General features: G+C 34.8%; 1 protein-coding gene across 6 annotated transcripts in view; it reads left to right on the top strand.

Annotated features, from left to right (window-relative positions):
* The window catches only part of VPS54 (VPS54 subunit of GARP complex), a 135,713-nt gene that overhangs the window by 94,875 nt on the left and 28,081 nt on the right, over positions 1–12,757 (top strand). For all 6 annotated transcript variants that reach the window (XM_027131811.1, XM_027131810.1, XM_027131813.1 and 3 more), the window contains 3 exons: positions 1,421–1,476; positions 4,716–4,812; positions 11,102–11,442. In XM_027131811.1, coding sequence (XP_026987612.1) covers positions 1,421–1,476; positions 4,716–4,812; positions 11,102–11,442 — 494 coding nt within the window. The remainder of the gene's footprint in view (positions 1–1,420; positions 1,477–4,715; positions 4,813–11,101; positions 11,443–12,757) is intronic.

The raw sequence follows: 12,757 nt of genomic DNA, 5'->3' as shown, positions 1-12,757 counted from the left end.
GATGTGAAATTCAAGTTGCCGCTATATTTCATGAGATACAATTTTTTTCCATAAGCAGTTTTTTTTTTTACATCTTTATTGGAGTACAATTGCTTTACAATGTTGTGTTAGTTTCCTCTGTACAACAAAGTGAATCAGCTATATGTATACACTTCCCTGATTTTTGTTTTGACTTTCTATTCAGATAAATCTCATTCTCTGAACTTTAGTTTTTCTGTGTGTGAAAAAGAACAATTTTGAATGAATTTCTTAGGCTTAATTGATCATCATCATTAGGTTGAATGTACATTTCTTAGTTTTTAATGTTTAAATAAAACAAGCAAGAAAAATGTTACAATCGCCCCATCTTTTACCTCTTTCAAACATTGACTAAAACACCATATTTTAAAATTATCACTACCACTTCCAAAAATTGTTGATAACTAGCACTAAATATACATGTATATTATAGCTTAGCAATTCTACTTCTAGGTAATTTACCCAACAGAAATTCATACCTAGGCTCACCAAAGACAACACAAGCATTCCATGGCAGCATATTTGTAATAAAAAACCGGAAACACTCAAATTTTATCATCAGTAAAAAAGATAAATAGAATTGTAGCATATTTACATCATTGAATACTATACAGCAATGAGAATGAATAAACTACATGGAACAACATGGATATTCACATACATAAGGTGGAGCCAAAGAAGCCAGACACGGAAGAGTACACACTGTATGATTCCACTTACGTAAAATTCAAACACGGGCAAAATTAATCTGTGGTGTTAGAAATCAGGATAGTAATGTCTTTTGGGAGGAAGTAGTGACCAGGAGGGGAGCAGGAGGGGCTTACTGGTAATGTTCAATTTCATAATCTGAGCTCTGGTTAAATAGGTGCACTCCATTTATAAAAAAAATATTGAGCTATAAACATAATTTGTACAGTTTTCTGTATGTATATTATACTTTTAAACAGTTTTTAAAAACTGCTCTGTTTTAATTCCTAGACTTCTAAAGTCTGAGCATTTATTTTTTAAAACCTTAAACTGTTGCACGTGTTGCAAGGAAGTGTGACCTCCAAAATGAATTTCTTTTGGAATTTTAGTATGGGGCTTATACCATGTCCTAAGTATTAATAGTTCTATGGGGGTTTTGTGTGTGTGCGTGTGTGTTTGTGTGTGTTGTGTGTGTATTTGTGTGTGAACAGTTTTAAATAGTAGGAAATTGTGATTAATACAGTTCAAGCATACCCTGGAATAATTATTTAATAGGGTAAAGGTAATGCTGCAGTTTTTTTAAACACCTTGAGGTGTAAGAGGAGAAGTTTGGTCAAATAATTATAGTCATTGAGGCCCTTATTAATATACAAATGAACATGTAGTACTTAAAGTTCTAAAGACATTAATCAAATTTTTTTCTTAAATTTTGCAGTGTGTGATTAATAAAGTTTCACAAATAGAAGACATAGACACAGATGTTGTTTTGAAGTAAGTATAAATATTAAGTTGGGGTTACCAGTCAGGGAAAAGATAACGCATTAGAATAATCTAAGGAGGATTTAGTTCAGGAATTATTTGCTAAGGTGTGGGCAGAGTGTAGGAAAATCACAAGTGATAGTGAAGTACCTTTAAGGGACAAAGAAAGAGAGCAGTTAATGGAATTCAGGAGAAGAAGATGTAAGTAGCTGAAAAAAAAAAAAGTCTTTTAGTAGTTGAAGTGATCTTCAGTGGAGGGAGGCAGTCATCCTGAGGTAACCCCTCAGGGATGGAGACGGACTATTAGCACCTTTCCTCCTTTCAGTCTTTTGTAAGGGCTCCTCACTGGCCAAGCCCAGCAGGTCAGCCTCCCAGGGCAGAGAGAGGGTGGAGAGGATACAACGTCATATGGAGGGTGGAAATTGAAGAGGAGTAGCGGTGTTAAATTTAAATTATTTAGCTATATAATTAAAACCCAGTTAGCTTTGAGAAGTTTGAGTACATGATTTTGAATTGCCCATGTCTATAATTTTTTGTTTTCCCCTTGAAATAACTATTCTTATTTTAAGGAGAACAGTGATAAATATTTTATGACTATGAATTTCTTGTTCATATAGGTATCTAAACTTTATTAACTGGTCTAAGATATGAATAGTAATATGGATAACTGTAAAACTTCTCTGGGCCAGACTCATAGAATGAGGATTGTGGAGTTTTAATTTCCACACTATTACCTAGTGAAAGCTCAGTTTCAGAATTAGTTGAAGCAATCCTAATAATGCAGGGATCACTAGTAGCTGGAAAAATTAAGTTACTGGACCTTTGCTAAAAGCCCTATATACATGGAGAGTCAGTTATTTTTAATATTTTTCTTCCCTAGGGAATTTTCTCAACTTAGAGAACATTCTATATCTCAAGTGTATAGGAGTATCTTTTGAGAATAAAGTCCTAGGTGTAGCAGCATTAATTAAAAATTTGGAGTAATAAGTCATTGTAGTACTCTAAACTATCTTTATGGATTTCTATTTTTTTATTAATTTTTAATCTTAAAGTTGATTGATGTCAGTTATAAAAATATTGGCTGTACTATTATGTATTGTAATATTTAGTATATATATAATATATATGTAACTAATACAATATTGGCTAATACTTACATAGCACTGTGCATTGTTCTGAGTACTTCGTATTAACTCAGTTTATATTCACAGCTACCATATAAGGTAGGTTCTACCTATTTAAAATGAGAAAATTAGATCATGGAGGAGTTAAGTCATTTGTCCAGAGTCACACAACTAGTAAGTGGCAGGGCTGGAACTTGAACCAAGGCATTGTGTCTTAAGAGCCCATGCTCTTAGCCACCATGCCACATGATATACAGAAGAGTACTTTTTAGTCTGTAGTTAGAAAAGTAGGTTATTAAGTTTATTAGGGGAGATGTTATGTTTCTATTTTTATTTTTTTTAACATTTTTATTGGAGTATAATTGCCTTATAATGGTGTGTTAGTTTCTGCTTTATAACAAAGTAAATCAGTTATACATATACATATATCCCCATATCTCTTCCCTCTTGCATCTCCCTCCCTCCCACCCTCCCTCTCCCACCCTTCTAGCTGGTCACAAAGCACCTAGCTGATCTCCCTGTGCTATGCGACTGCTTCCCACTATCTATTTTACATTTGGTAGTGTATATATGTCCATATATACACTACCACTCTCTCACTTTGTCTCAGCTTACCCTTCCCCCTCCTTGTGTCCTCAAGTTCATTCTCTAGTAGGTCTGTGTCTTTATTCCCGTCTTGCCCCTCGGTTCTTCATGACCATTTTTTTTTTTTTTTTTTAGATTCCATATATATGTGTTAGCATACGGTATTTGTTTTTCTCTTTCTGACTTACTTCACTCTGTATGACAGACTCTAGGTCCATCCACCTCACTACAAATAACTCAATTTCGTTTCTTTTTATGGCTGAGTAATATTCCATTGTATACATGTGCCACATCTTCTTTATCTGTTCATCTGTCGATGGACACTTAGGTTGCTTCCGTGTCCTGACTATTGTAAATAGAGCTGCAATGAACATTGTGGTACATGACTGTTTTTGAATTATGGTTTTCTCAGGGTATATGTCCAATAGTGGGATTGCTGGGTCGTATGGTAGTTCTATGTGTAGTTTTTTAAGGAACCTCCATACTGGCTGATTTTAAGGAATCTCCATAGTGGCTGTATCAATTTACATTCCCACCAACAGTGTATGAGGGTTCCCTTTTCTCCACACCCTCTCCAGCATTTATTGTTTGTAGATTTTTTGATGATGGCCATTCTGACCGGTGTGAAATGATATCGCATTGTAGTTTTGATTTGCATTTCTCTAATGATTAATGATGTTGAGCATTCTTTCATGTGTTTGTTGGCAATCTGTATATCTTCTTTGGAGAAATGTCTGTTTAGGTCTTCTGCCCATTTTTGTATTGGGTTGTTTGCTTTTTGATATTGAGCTGCATGAGCTGCTTGTAAATTTCGGAGATTAATACTTCGTCAGTTGCTTCATTTGCAAATATTTTCTCCCATTCTGAGGGCTGTCTTTTCGTCTTGTTTATGGTTTCCTTTGCTGTGCAAAAGCTTTTAAGTTTCATTAGGTCCCATTTGTTTATTTTTATTTCCATTTCTCTAGGAGGTGGGTCATAAAGGATCTTGCTGTTATTTATGTCATAGAGTGTTCTTCCTAAGTTTTCCTCTAAGAGTTTGATAGTGTCTGGCCTTACATTTAGGTCTTTAATCCATTTTGAGTTTATTTTTGTGTATGGTATTATGGAGTGTTCTAATTTCATTCTTTTACATGTAGCTGTCCAGTTTTCCCAGCACCACTTATTGAAGAGGCTCGTTTATTAAGGGAGATGTTATGTTTCTATTTTTATTCCAGAATATATCTTTTCCATATTTAACCAAAATTAGTTTATTTCTCTATGCTTTTTCATCGAATGGTCACGAAGCATGTTCACATGGAATTACTACATGATAAGATTCATAAGTCAGTGTACTTGACTAGTCTTAGAGATGTTTAAACAAGGAGAAGTTGCTTAGTAATTGACATCTTCGTCTCAGTTTTACAATTTTAGCTAGGTATCTAGATTAAATTGCGTTTTATTATTCTTTTGTTGCTAGTATTTAGTGTAGTTTCCTCCAATTTGTAGATAACACCATGTTGGCCTGAAGACAGTCATTATTTTTGTTTGAATTTTCTTTTCTAGGCTTGCAGATCAGATGAGAATGTTGAATTTTCTTCAGTGGTTTGATCTGCTAAAGGATATTTTCTCTAAGTTTACAATTTTCCTACAGAGAGTTAAGGTAAGCTTATGTGTTTATCAGTTTGTCCAGAATATCCCTAAAGTTAAGTCATCTTTCTAGATATGAAAATTAGAATAAAACAACATTTCTTTGTTTCTGTAATTTTTCTAAAGGGTTTTAAATTAGATTTGAAGTGCTTCAGAGTATTTTGGTACCCTTTTATAATTTTGGATGATATGTTTTATTTTAAAAGAAATATGATGCTAACTTGGCATTAAATATTATACAGTAATATTTCCTTTTGTGATGCTTGAATCTCTGTAGATTACCTAGAATTACAATATTGTGAAACACTCAAAAATCTATCCCAAACCACTTAATTTTTCTAGGAATTTAATGTTGATATAATGGTATTTTTAAACATATGGTTCATATTTAAAATGCTCTACTAATGTTCTTTATTGCAGGGTTTTTTTTCATTTTTCAATCTGGAATCCATTCATGTATCATGCATTGCATTTAATTACTTTGTCCCTTTGATCAAACAACTTAATTTTAATCCAGTCATTATAAGGAAAAGAACACATGCCACACAGCATTTTTCAGAAGAAAAAATGTCACAGACTCTAATACATGTTGGTTGGGATTACCAACATGTCATAACTGTGTTTTAATAAGACAGTCATTAGGAATTACTGAGTATAACAGACTGTTTGTGAAATGTGATATTCTTTGAATTATCATGTGTCAGTATTGTATTTATGTCCTAGTTAACATCCCTGGCATCTCCTGAGTTTCATGTTAAAAATGATCTGAGGGACTTTGGTACTTATCTGTGATATGACTTCCTTATTGACATTGACATGCTCTAAGTCACATACATAAGCTTTCCAGTCAGAGTGGGAAAAGTTTTATAAAATGTGATTCACTATACTTAATTCAGACTCCTACCAAAATGTTGATCCTATCCATTGATAGTGATAGATAGCAAACCTTTATCTGTGGATTGCACAGTAATGAGGGCTTGTTTTCACTTTTTCTTATATTCCTACCATGACCTTATCACACACAGGTCTGGATATATAGAACTCCTACATTGCATAGTTAGAACTGGCCAACTTTTTGCCAGTTATTTTTAAGTAGCTATCTTTTAGGTTCTATATCAGTTAAACTAAGCCACATTATTATTTGATGTATGTACAATATGGGAACAGTGATCTGTCCTAATTGTAGCTTCTTATTTTCACATTTAGGCCACTTAAACTAATACTGTTGTAAAACATCTTTGAAAATGATGTTTAATCTTTAAATATAGTACTTTTTTCTTTGAAAAAGTTTGTGGTTCCTTGAGGGCATGATTTTGCTGAAAAATAATGTTAATTACAGCTGTTCATTTTTAATGAAGAATTTTTAAATAACTACAAATTGGAAAGAACCATGATGTCTAACAATAGAGGAATGGTAAAATAAGTTATGCCTGGTATATTCACTATCATGGAATATCATGCAGGCAAGGATTTTTAATGATTGAAGAAAATGCATGCATTATAACGTTAAGTTAAAAAGCAAGACAGGGACCTACTTAAATATATAGTCTGCTCTTAGCTGTGTTAGAAAGATTTTTTTACCTCTTCATCTCCATAGACCAAAGAGACAGCTTGTCTTTTTAGTGGTTATCTTTAGGTGGTAGTATTATGTATAATTTAAATTTGTGATTCATTCTTTTCTGTTCTTCCTAAGTTTCCTACAAAAAGAGGTATTACTTTTTTTTAATTGAACTATGGTTGATTTACAATGTTGTGTTAGTTTCTGGTATACAGCAAAGTGATTCAGTTATACATATATATATTCTTTTTCATATTCTTTTCCATTATAGTTTATTACAGGATATTGAATATAGTTCCCTGTACTATACAGTAGGACCGCTGTTTATCTATTTTATATATAGTAGTTTGTATTTGCTAACCCCCAAATCCTAATTTATCCCCCCGCCTGCCGCACCACCACCACCCCCTCAGCTCTTTCCCCTTTGGTAACCATAAGTTTGTTTTCTATGTCTGTGAGTCTATTTCTGTTTTGTAAATAAGTTCATTTGTATCAGTTTTTTTAGATTCTACATATAAGTGATATCATGTGGTATGTGGTATTTGTCTTTCTCTTTCTGGCTTACTTCACTTAGTATGATAATCTTTAGGTCCATCCATGTTGCTGCAAATGACATTATTTCATTCTTTCCTACGGCTGAATAATATTCCATTGTATATATGTACCACATCTTCTTTATCCATTCATCTGTCGATGGACGTTTAGGTTGCTTCCATGTCTTGGCTATTGTAAATAGTACTGCTATGAACATTGGGTTGCATGTATCTCTTTGAATTAGAGTTTTCTCTGGATATATGCCCAGGAGTGAGACTGCTGGATTATATGGTAACTCTATTTTTAGTTTTTTAAGGAACTTCCATACTGTTCTCCATAGTGGCTGCACCAATTTACATTCCCACCGACAGTGTAGGAGGGTACCTTTTGCTCCACACTCTCTCCAGCATTTACTATTTGTAGACTTTTTGATGATGGCCACCCTGACTGGTGTAAAGTGATACCTCATTGTGGTTTTGGTTTGTATTTCTCTAATAATTAGTGATATTGAACATCTTTTCTGGTGCCTGTTGGCCATCTGTATGTCTTCTTTGGAGAAAATGTCTATTTAGATCTTCTGCCCATTTTTTAATTGGGTTGTTTGGGTTTTTTTTTTTTTTTTTTTGGATATTGACCTGTGTGAGCTGTTTGTATATTATGGAAATTAATCCCTTGTCAGTTGCATCATTTGCAAATATTTTCTCCCAGTCCATAGGTTGTCATTTCACTTTGTTTATGGTTTCCTTTGCTGTGCAAAAACTTTTAAGTTTAATTAGGTCCCATTTGTTTATTTTTGTTTTTATTTCCATTACTCTAGGAGACAGGTCCCCAAAAATATTGCTGTGATTTACAACATGTCAAAGACTGTTCTGCCTATGTTTTCTTCTAGGAGTTTTACAGTATCTGGTCCTACATTTAGTTCTTTAATCCATTTTTAGGTTTTTTTTTTATATGGTGTTAGAGAGTGTTCTCGTTTCATTCTTTTACATGTAGCTATCTAGTTTTCCCAGCACCACTTGTTGAAGAGACTGTCTTTACTCCATTGTATATTCTTGCTGTATTTTGCCCTTTGTTGTAGATTAATTGACCATGAGTTTATTTCTGGGCATTAATTGTATTTTGTATTTTTATTAGAATTCTTGTTTATTGTTTATATCCCATAGTGTAAGATGATTTGTATAGCTAAAAAAGAAAATAATCCTTAAATGCAAGCTTACATTCTTTTTTAAGAAATTTTTAACTCTTAAGTTTTCAATTTGTTATGTGGACAAATAATTCTGGACTATCATTTTAAAGACTTATGAATATGGTTACCAGATTATTTCATTCATTATTCTCAAGACTGGAAAAATTTATTTTAGCGGTTGTGGTCTTTGAACATGAACTTGACTGTAAACTGCTGCAATATGAAAGTTCAGAGAATAAATCGCGTACCTACTGTTGAATCTACTATGTATTGTAAAATCTTCTGGAAAAAAATAATCAGCAAACCTTTAAAACTGTAGGTATAGTGAAAACAGTGAAGAAGAACCCTTAAGAGAACACCTGATACACTGTATATGGAAAGTTTATTGTATTAGCTAAGATGTTGTCAGTTAAAAGGGACAAAGTATTCAAATGAAAGTAATTTAAACAATAAAAGAAATGCATTGGCTTGGGGAACTTAAAATAGTCCAAAACGAGGATAGGCTTCAGTTATGACGTGGTCATGGTTTTCTCCCTTAGTTTCTCTGTTTTAATTCACTTCTACCTCCTCTTTGTTGACCTCACCTTCAAAGTAACCAACCTAATTATAGCAAAATGTCTATGTATAACAGTTTTAGGTCTTCCACATTTGTATACTCTACTTCCTAAAACAAGATTTTTTCTTCTTCAATCATCAAAGTCCTTGGTTTTAATCCACTGGGCTGATTAGGTTACTGTGGTCAGGACAATGCTGTGCACTGCTTGCTTTGGGTCTGGATTTTCTTCTCACTTCTGAACTAATTCTGTGGCAAGGAGGTTGGGAGTATACTGTGTGGGATATGTAGGACTAACACCTGAAGCCAGAAGGTGGACTCAGTTTTGCATAGCTGTATTCCTATGGGGGAGGTATAGAATAGTTGTTGGGGAGAAAAAGACTATGTCCAAAGACCGTGACCATTTTTTATAAAAAAATTTTTTAAGAAAGAAAATCATCAAGAGAGAAGAGATAAGGAAGAAGAAAGGCAAAATGAAGATGGGGGAGAAAGCACATCAAGATTAAGACGAGACAGTAGTGAGGATTAAAAGCAGCAATGGAGGAGTGTAGCAAGGAGCAAGCTTGTGACAATAGAGAAGTGATTAGTGGAGAAAGAAAATATGCAGTGTCCACAGACACTCGAAGGCTCAGAATCTCTCATATACTGTATGGAATATTGTATCACTTAGAGTGCGTTTAGTTCCAAATAACAGGAAACACAGAGTGTTTTAAACAATTAAGGGAGTTTATTAGTTCATATAACTGAAAAATAACCATAGGTAGGTCAGCCTTTAGGTGCTTGATAGAGAGGTTGATGATGTTATCAAGCCTTGGTTTTGTTTCTCTGTGTTTCTCTCAGTCTGTCTTCTGTGTATCTTCTTAGCTTTAAGCTCAGGTGGTTCCATTAGTTGATTGGACTAGCTTAGACCCTTATCCTATCTTTGGAGACTTAAAGTTGGAGTCTGCTTGCCTAGAACCATGTAGATCCTAAAAAAGAAATCAAGAGTTTTAAGAAAGGAGCAACAAATTACAAGAACGCAACCATGAATGTTAAAGTAGGAATGCAGCCCCTGTTTCTTAGTAGTCCATGAAGACATTGACTTACATAAATTTACTCTTAATTCATCTAGCTTTCAGTATTTGTTAAGTACCTCCTATGTGCCCAGTACTTACTATTCTAGGCAGTAGGATATAATATCTCATGGAGCTAACATTGTAATGGAAAGAGACCTAGAATTAAAAAAATAAAAAGATAGTGGTAACTGTTATTTTAAAAAAACTGGTTAATGAGATAGGGTTGCTGGAAGGAGTCATAGGAGGCTTTTTTTGTTGTTTTTGATTAAGTTTTATTTATTTATTTTATTTTTTTGCCGTGCGGCATGAGGGATCTTAGTTCCCCTACCAGGGATCGAACCCTTGCCCCCTGCATCGGGAGCACGGAGTCTTAACCACTGGACCACCAGGGACGTCCCGGAGGCTTCTTGAGGAAGTGACAGTCGTGCAGGAACCTGAGTGATGAGAAGGAAACATGTATGCAAACATCAAGGTGAAGAACATTCCAGGCAGAGGAAACAACAAAGGCACTGAGATGGGAACAGTGGAATTTAGAAGAATAGGAAGAGAACCAGAATGTCTGGAGAGCAGTGAATGAGTGAGAAAAAGGTGTAAGATGAGGAGAGAGAGATGGATTTAAGGGTAGGTACGGTAAGGAATACGGATTGTTTTTTCCTTTTAAGAAAGCACAGCAGGACTTCCCTGGTGGTGCAGTGGTTAAGAATCCGCCTGCCAACGTAGGGGACATGGGTTTGATCCCTGGTCCGGGAAGATCCCACACATTGCGGTGCAACTAACCCCGTGCTCCACAACTACTGAGCCTGTGCTCTAGAGCCCGCGAGCCACAGCTACTGAAGCCCATGCGCCTAGAGCCCGTGCTCCTCAACAAGAGAAGCCACTGCAACGAGAAGCCCGTGCACCACAACAAAGAGTAGCCCCCGCTCGCCGCAACTAGAGAAAGCCCGTGCACAGCAGTGAAGACCCAATGCAGCCAAATCAATTAATTAATTAAAAAAGAAACCCAGTGAATATTTGTTGCATAGATGATTGGATACTGGTTGCTCTGTTCCAAACACCCCCCTTTAAAAAAAATAGAAAAGAAAGCACATCAATCAACGAATATGATCCTCTGACAGGCAAGTTATGTTTAGTGTAACCTATTTAAGAAGTTAGAGAAATATGCAGTATATTTTAGGGAGATTTCCATTTACAAAATTAATTTGTAAATGGAGCCCTATGTCTAAGCTTTAGGGAAACATCTCTGTTGAGCAATTCTTTTTCACAGTTCACCTTTACTGTGTAATAAAAGAAATTCTGATATGCATGACCTTGACTCATTTGTAAGATGTTCAAAAGTACATACACAGAGTTCACTTTTGGAACCTTTAGGTACAAAATATTTTAAATCCTTTAAAAATGTACCCTGTTTTCTTGTAGGCAACGTTAAATATCATTCACAGTGTTGTTCTCTCAGTTCTTGACAAAAACCAAAGGACTAGAGAATTGGAGGAAATTTCGCAGCAGAAGAATGCTGCAAAAGACAATTCACTGGACACAGAGGTGGCTTATTTAATCCATGAAGGCATGTTTATAAGCGATGCATTCAGTGAGAGTGAATTAACACCTATAGCAATTGACACTACCTCTCAAAGAAATGCATCTCCAAATAGTGAGCCCTGCAGCAGTGATTCGGTATCCGAACCAGAATGTACTACTGATTCTTCATCCAGCAAAGAGCAGACATCATCCTCTGTTACTCCAGGAGCTGTGGATATTATGTGAGTATGGTGACTGCTGCCAAGTTAACAAGATTCTGAGTCATCTTATTAATGGTTCCAATAAGATTGGTTATTCAGTTTATTGAGAAACCGTGTACACTTTGGTCTTTTGGAATTTAATTTAACAAAAATAAATTAATTTTCTGAAACATGTATCTTTTTGAAAATGTATGCAAGGTAAGGAGGTGAGCATTGGAAGTAATTGAGAATTGTAGAATTTTAAGGCTGGGAAGGAACCATTTAATTAAATGCCCTTAATTTGGAGAGTTTAGATGACTTATTTAGAGTCATTAGTGGCAGAACCTGTCCTGGAACTCAGGTCAGTATTTCCTTGGTTATGTTTCTTTCTTTTACTATGTCACCTTTGTATTTTGTATATAGTGAAAATCTGTTTGAGTTACAATTTTCAGTTTTTCAGACATGAATTTCCAAGTGGGTCACACTATCTTTTTTAATATTACTTTTTTAAACTTATTTTGAAATAATTTCAAATTTACAGAAAAGTTGTCAGCATTGTACAAAAAACTCTCATATATCCTTCACCTTGCTTCCCCAGTTAATGGTTTACCACATTGCCCTCTTTCTCCCTTCCTCTCTCTTTCTCACTCTCTTTTCGTCTCTCCTTTCTTTGTCTCTCATGTTAAAATTTTTTCTCAATCGTATGACAGTAGGTTGCAGACTTGATGTTCCAAATACTTCAGTGTATATTTCCTAAATACAATAACACTCTCTTAAATAACTACAGTATACCAATTAAAATCAAGAAAACATTGCTGCATTATTACCATCTAATGCACAGACCCCATTCAGAGTTCACCAGTTGTCCCAATAATGTTCTGAATAGGAAGAACAAAAATAAAATAGCCATTAAAATCTTTCTGGTCCAAGAACATTGTTTGTATTTTGTTATTACTAAGAATAATAAGAATTCAGTACTTTTGTTCATTTTGATGTAAGTCGGCTTATAGCCCAGGAGCTTATAAAGGTTGCAGTTATAGTGTAAAGTCAGCTATAATACCTCCCCCTCCCCACCATAAATCAATCAATCAAACCCTGAACTACATATTAATAAAATTTTTTCTTCTCTGTTCTGGCTTATATTTTCACATTTATTAGTTAGGGTTCAGTCTAAAACTGCTGTTAAAAGAGATGTAAAAACATCTGTAGCTTAAACAATATAGAATTTTGTTTCTCTCCTGTAACAATTCAGAGGTAGGAGGTCCAGAGCTGAGAAGGTAGCTCTACCATCTCATTGTGTAGCTTCCCTCTGTGTCTTAGGAGGTTTTATCATCTCATTTCAATCTGTAGCAGCAGG

Source organism: Aethalodelphis obliquidens, unplaced genomic scaffold (assembly GCF_003676395.1).
Source record: "Aethalodelphis obliquidens isolate GAN/ISIS:26980383/991018 unplaced genomic scaffold, ASM367639v1 scaffold40, whole genome shotgun sequence".
Classification (NCBI taxonomy): Eukaryota; Metazoa; Chordata; class Mammalia; order Artiodactyla; family Delphinidae; genus Aethalodelphis; species Aethalodelphis obliquidens.
Note: the sequence above shows the minus strand (reverse complement) of the source record. Positions and strands in the feature narration are given on the sequence as shown.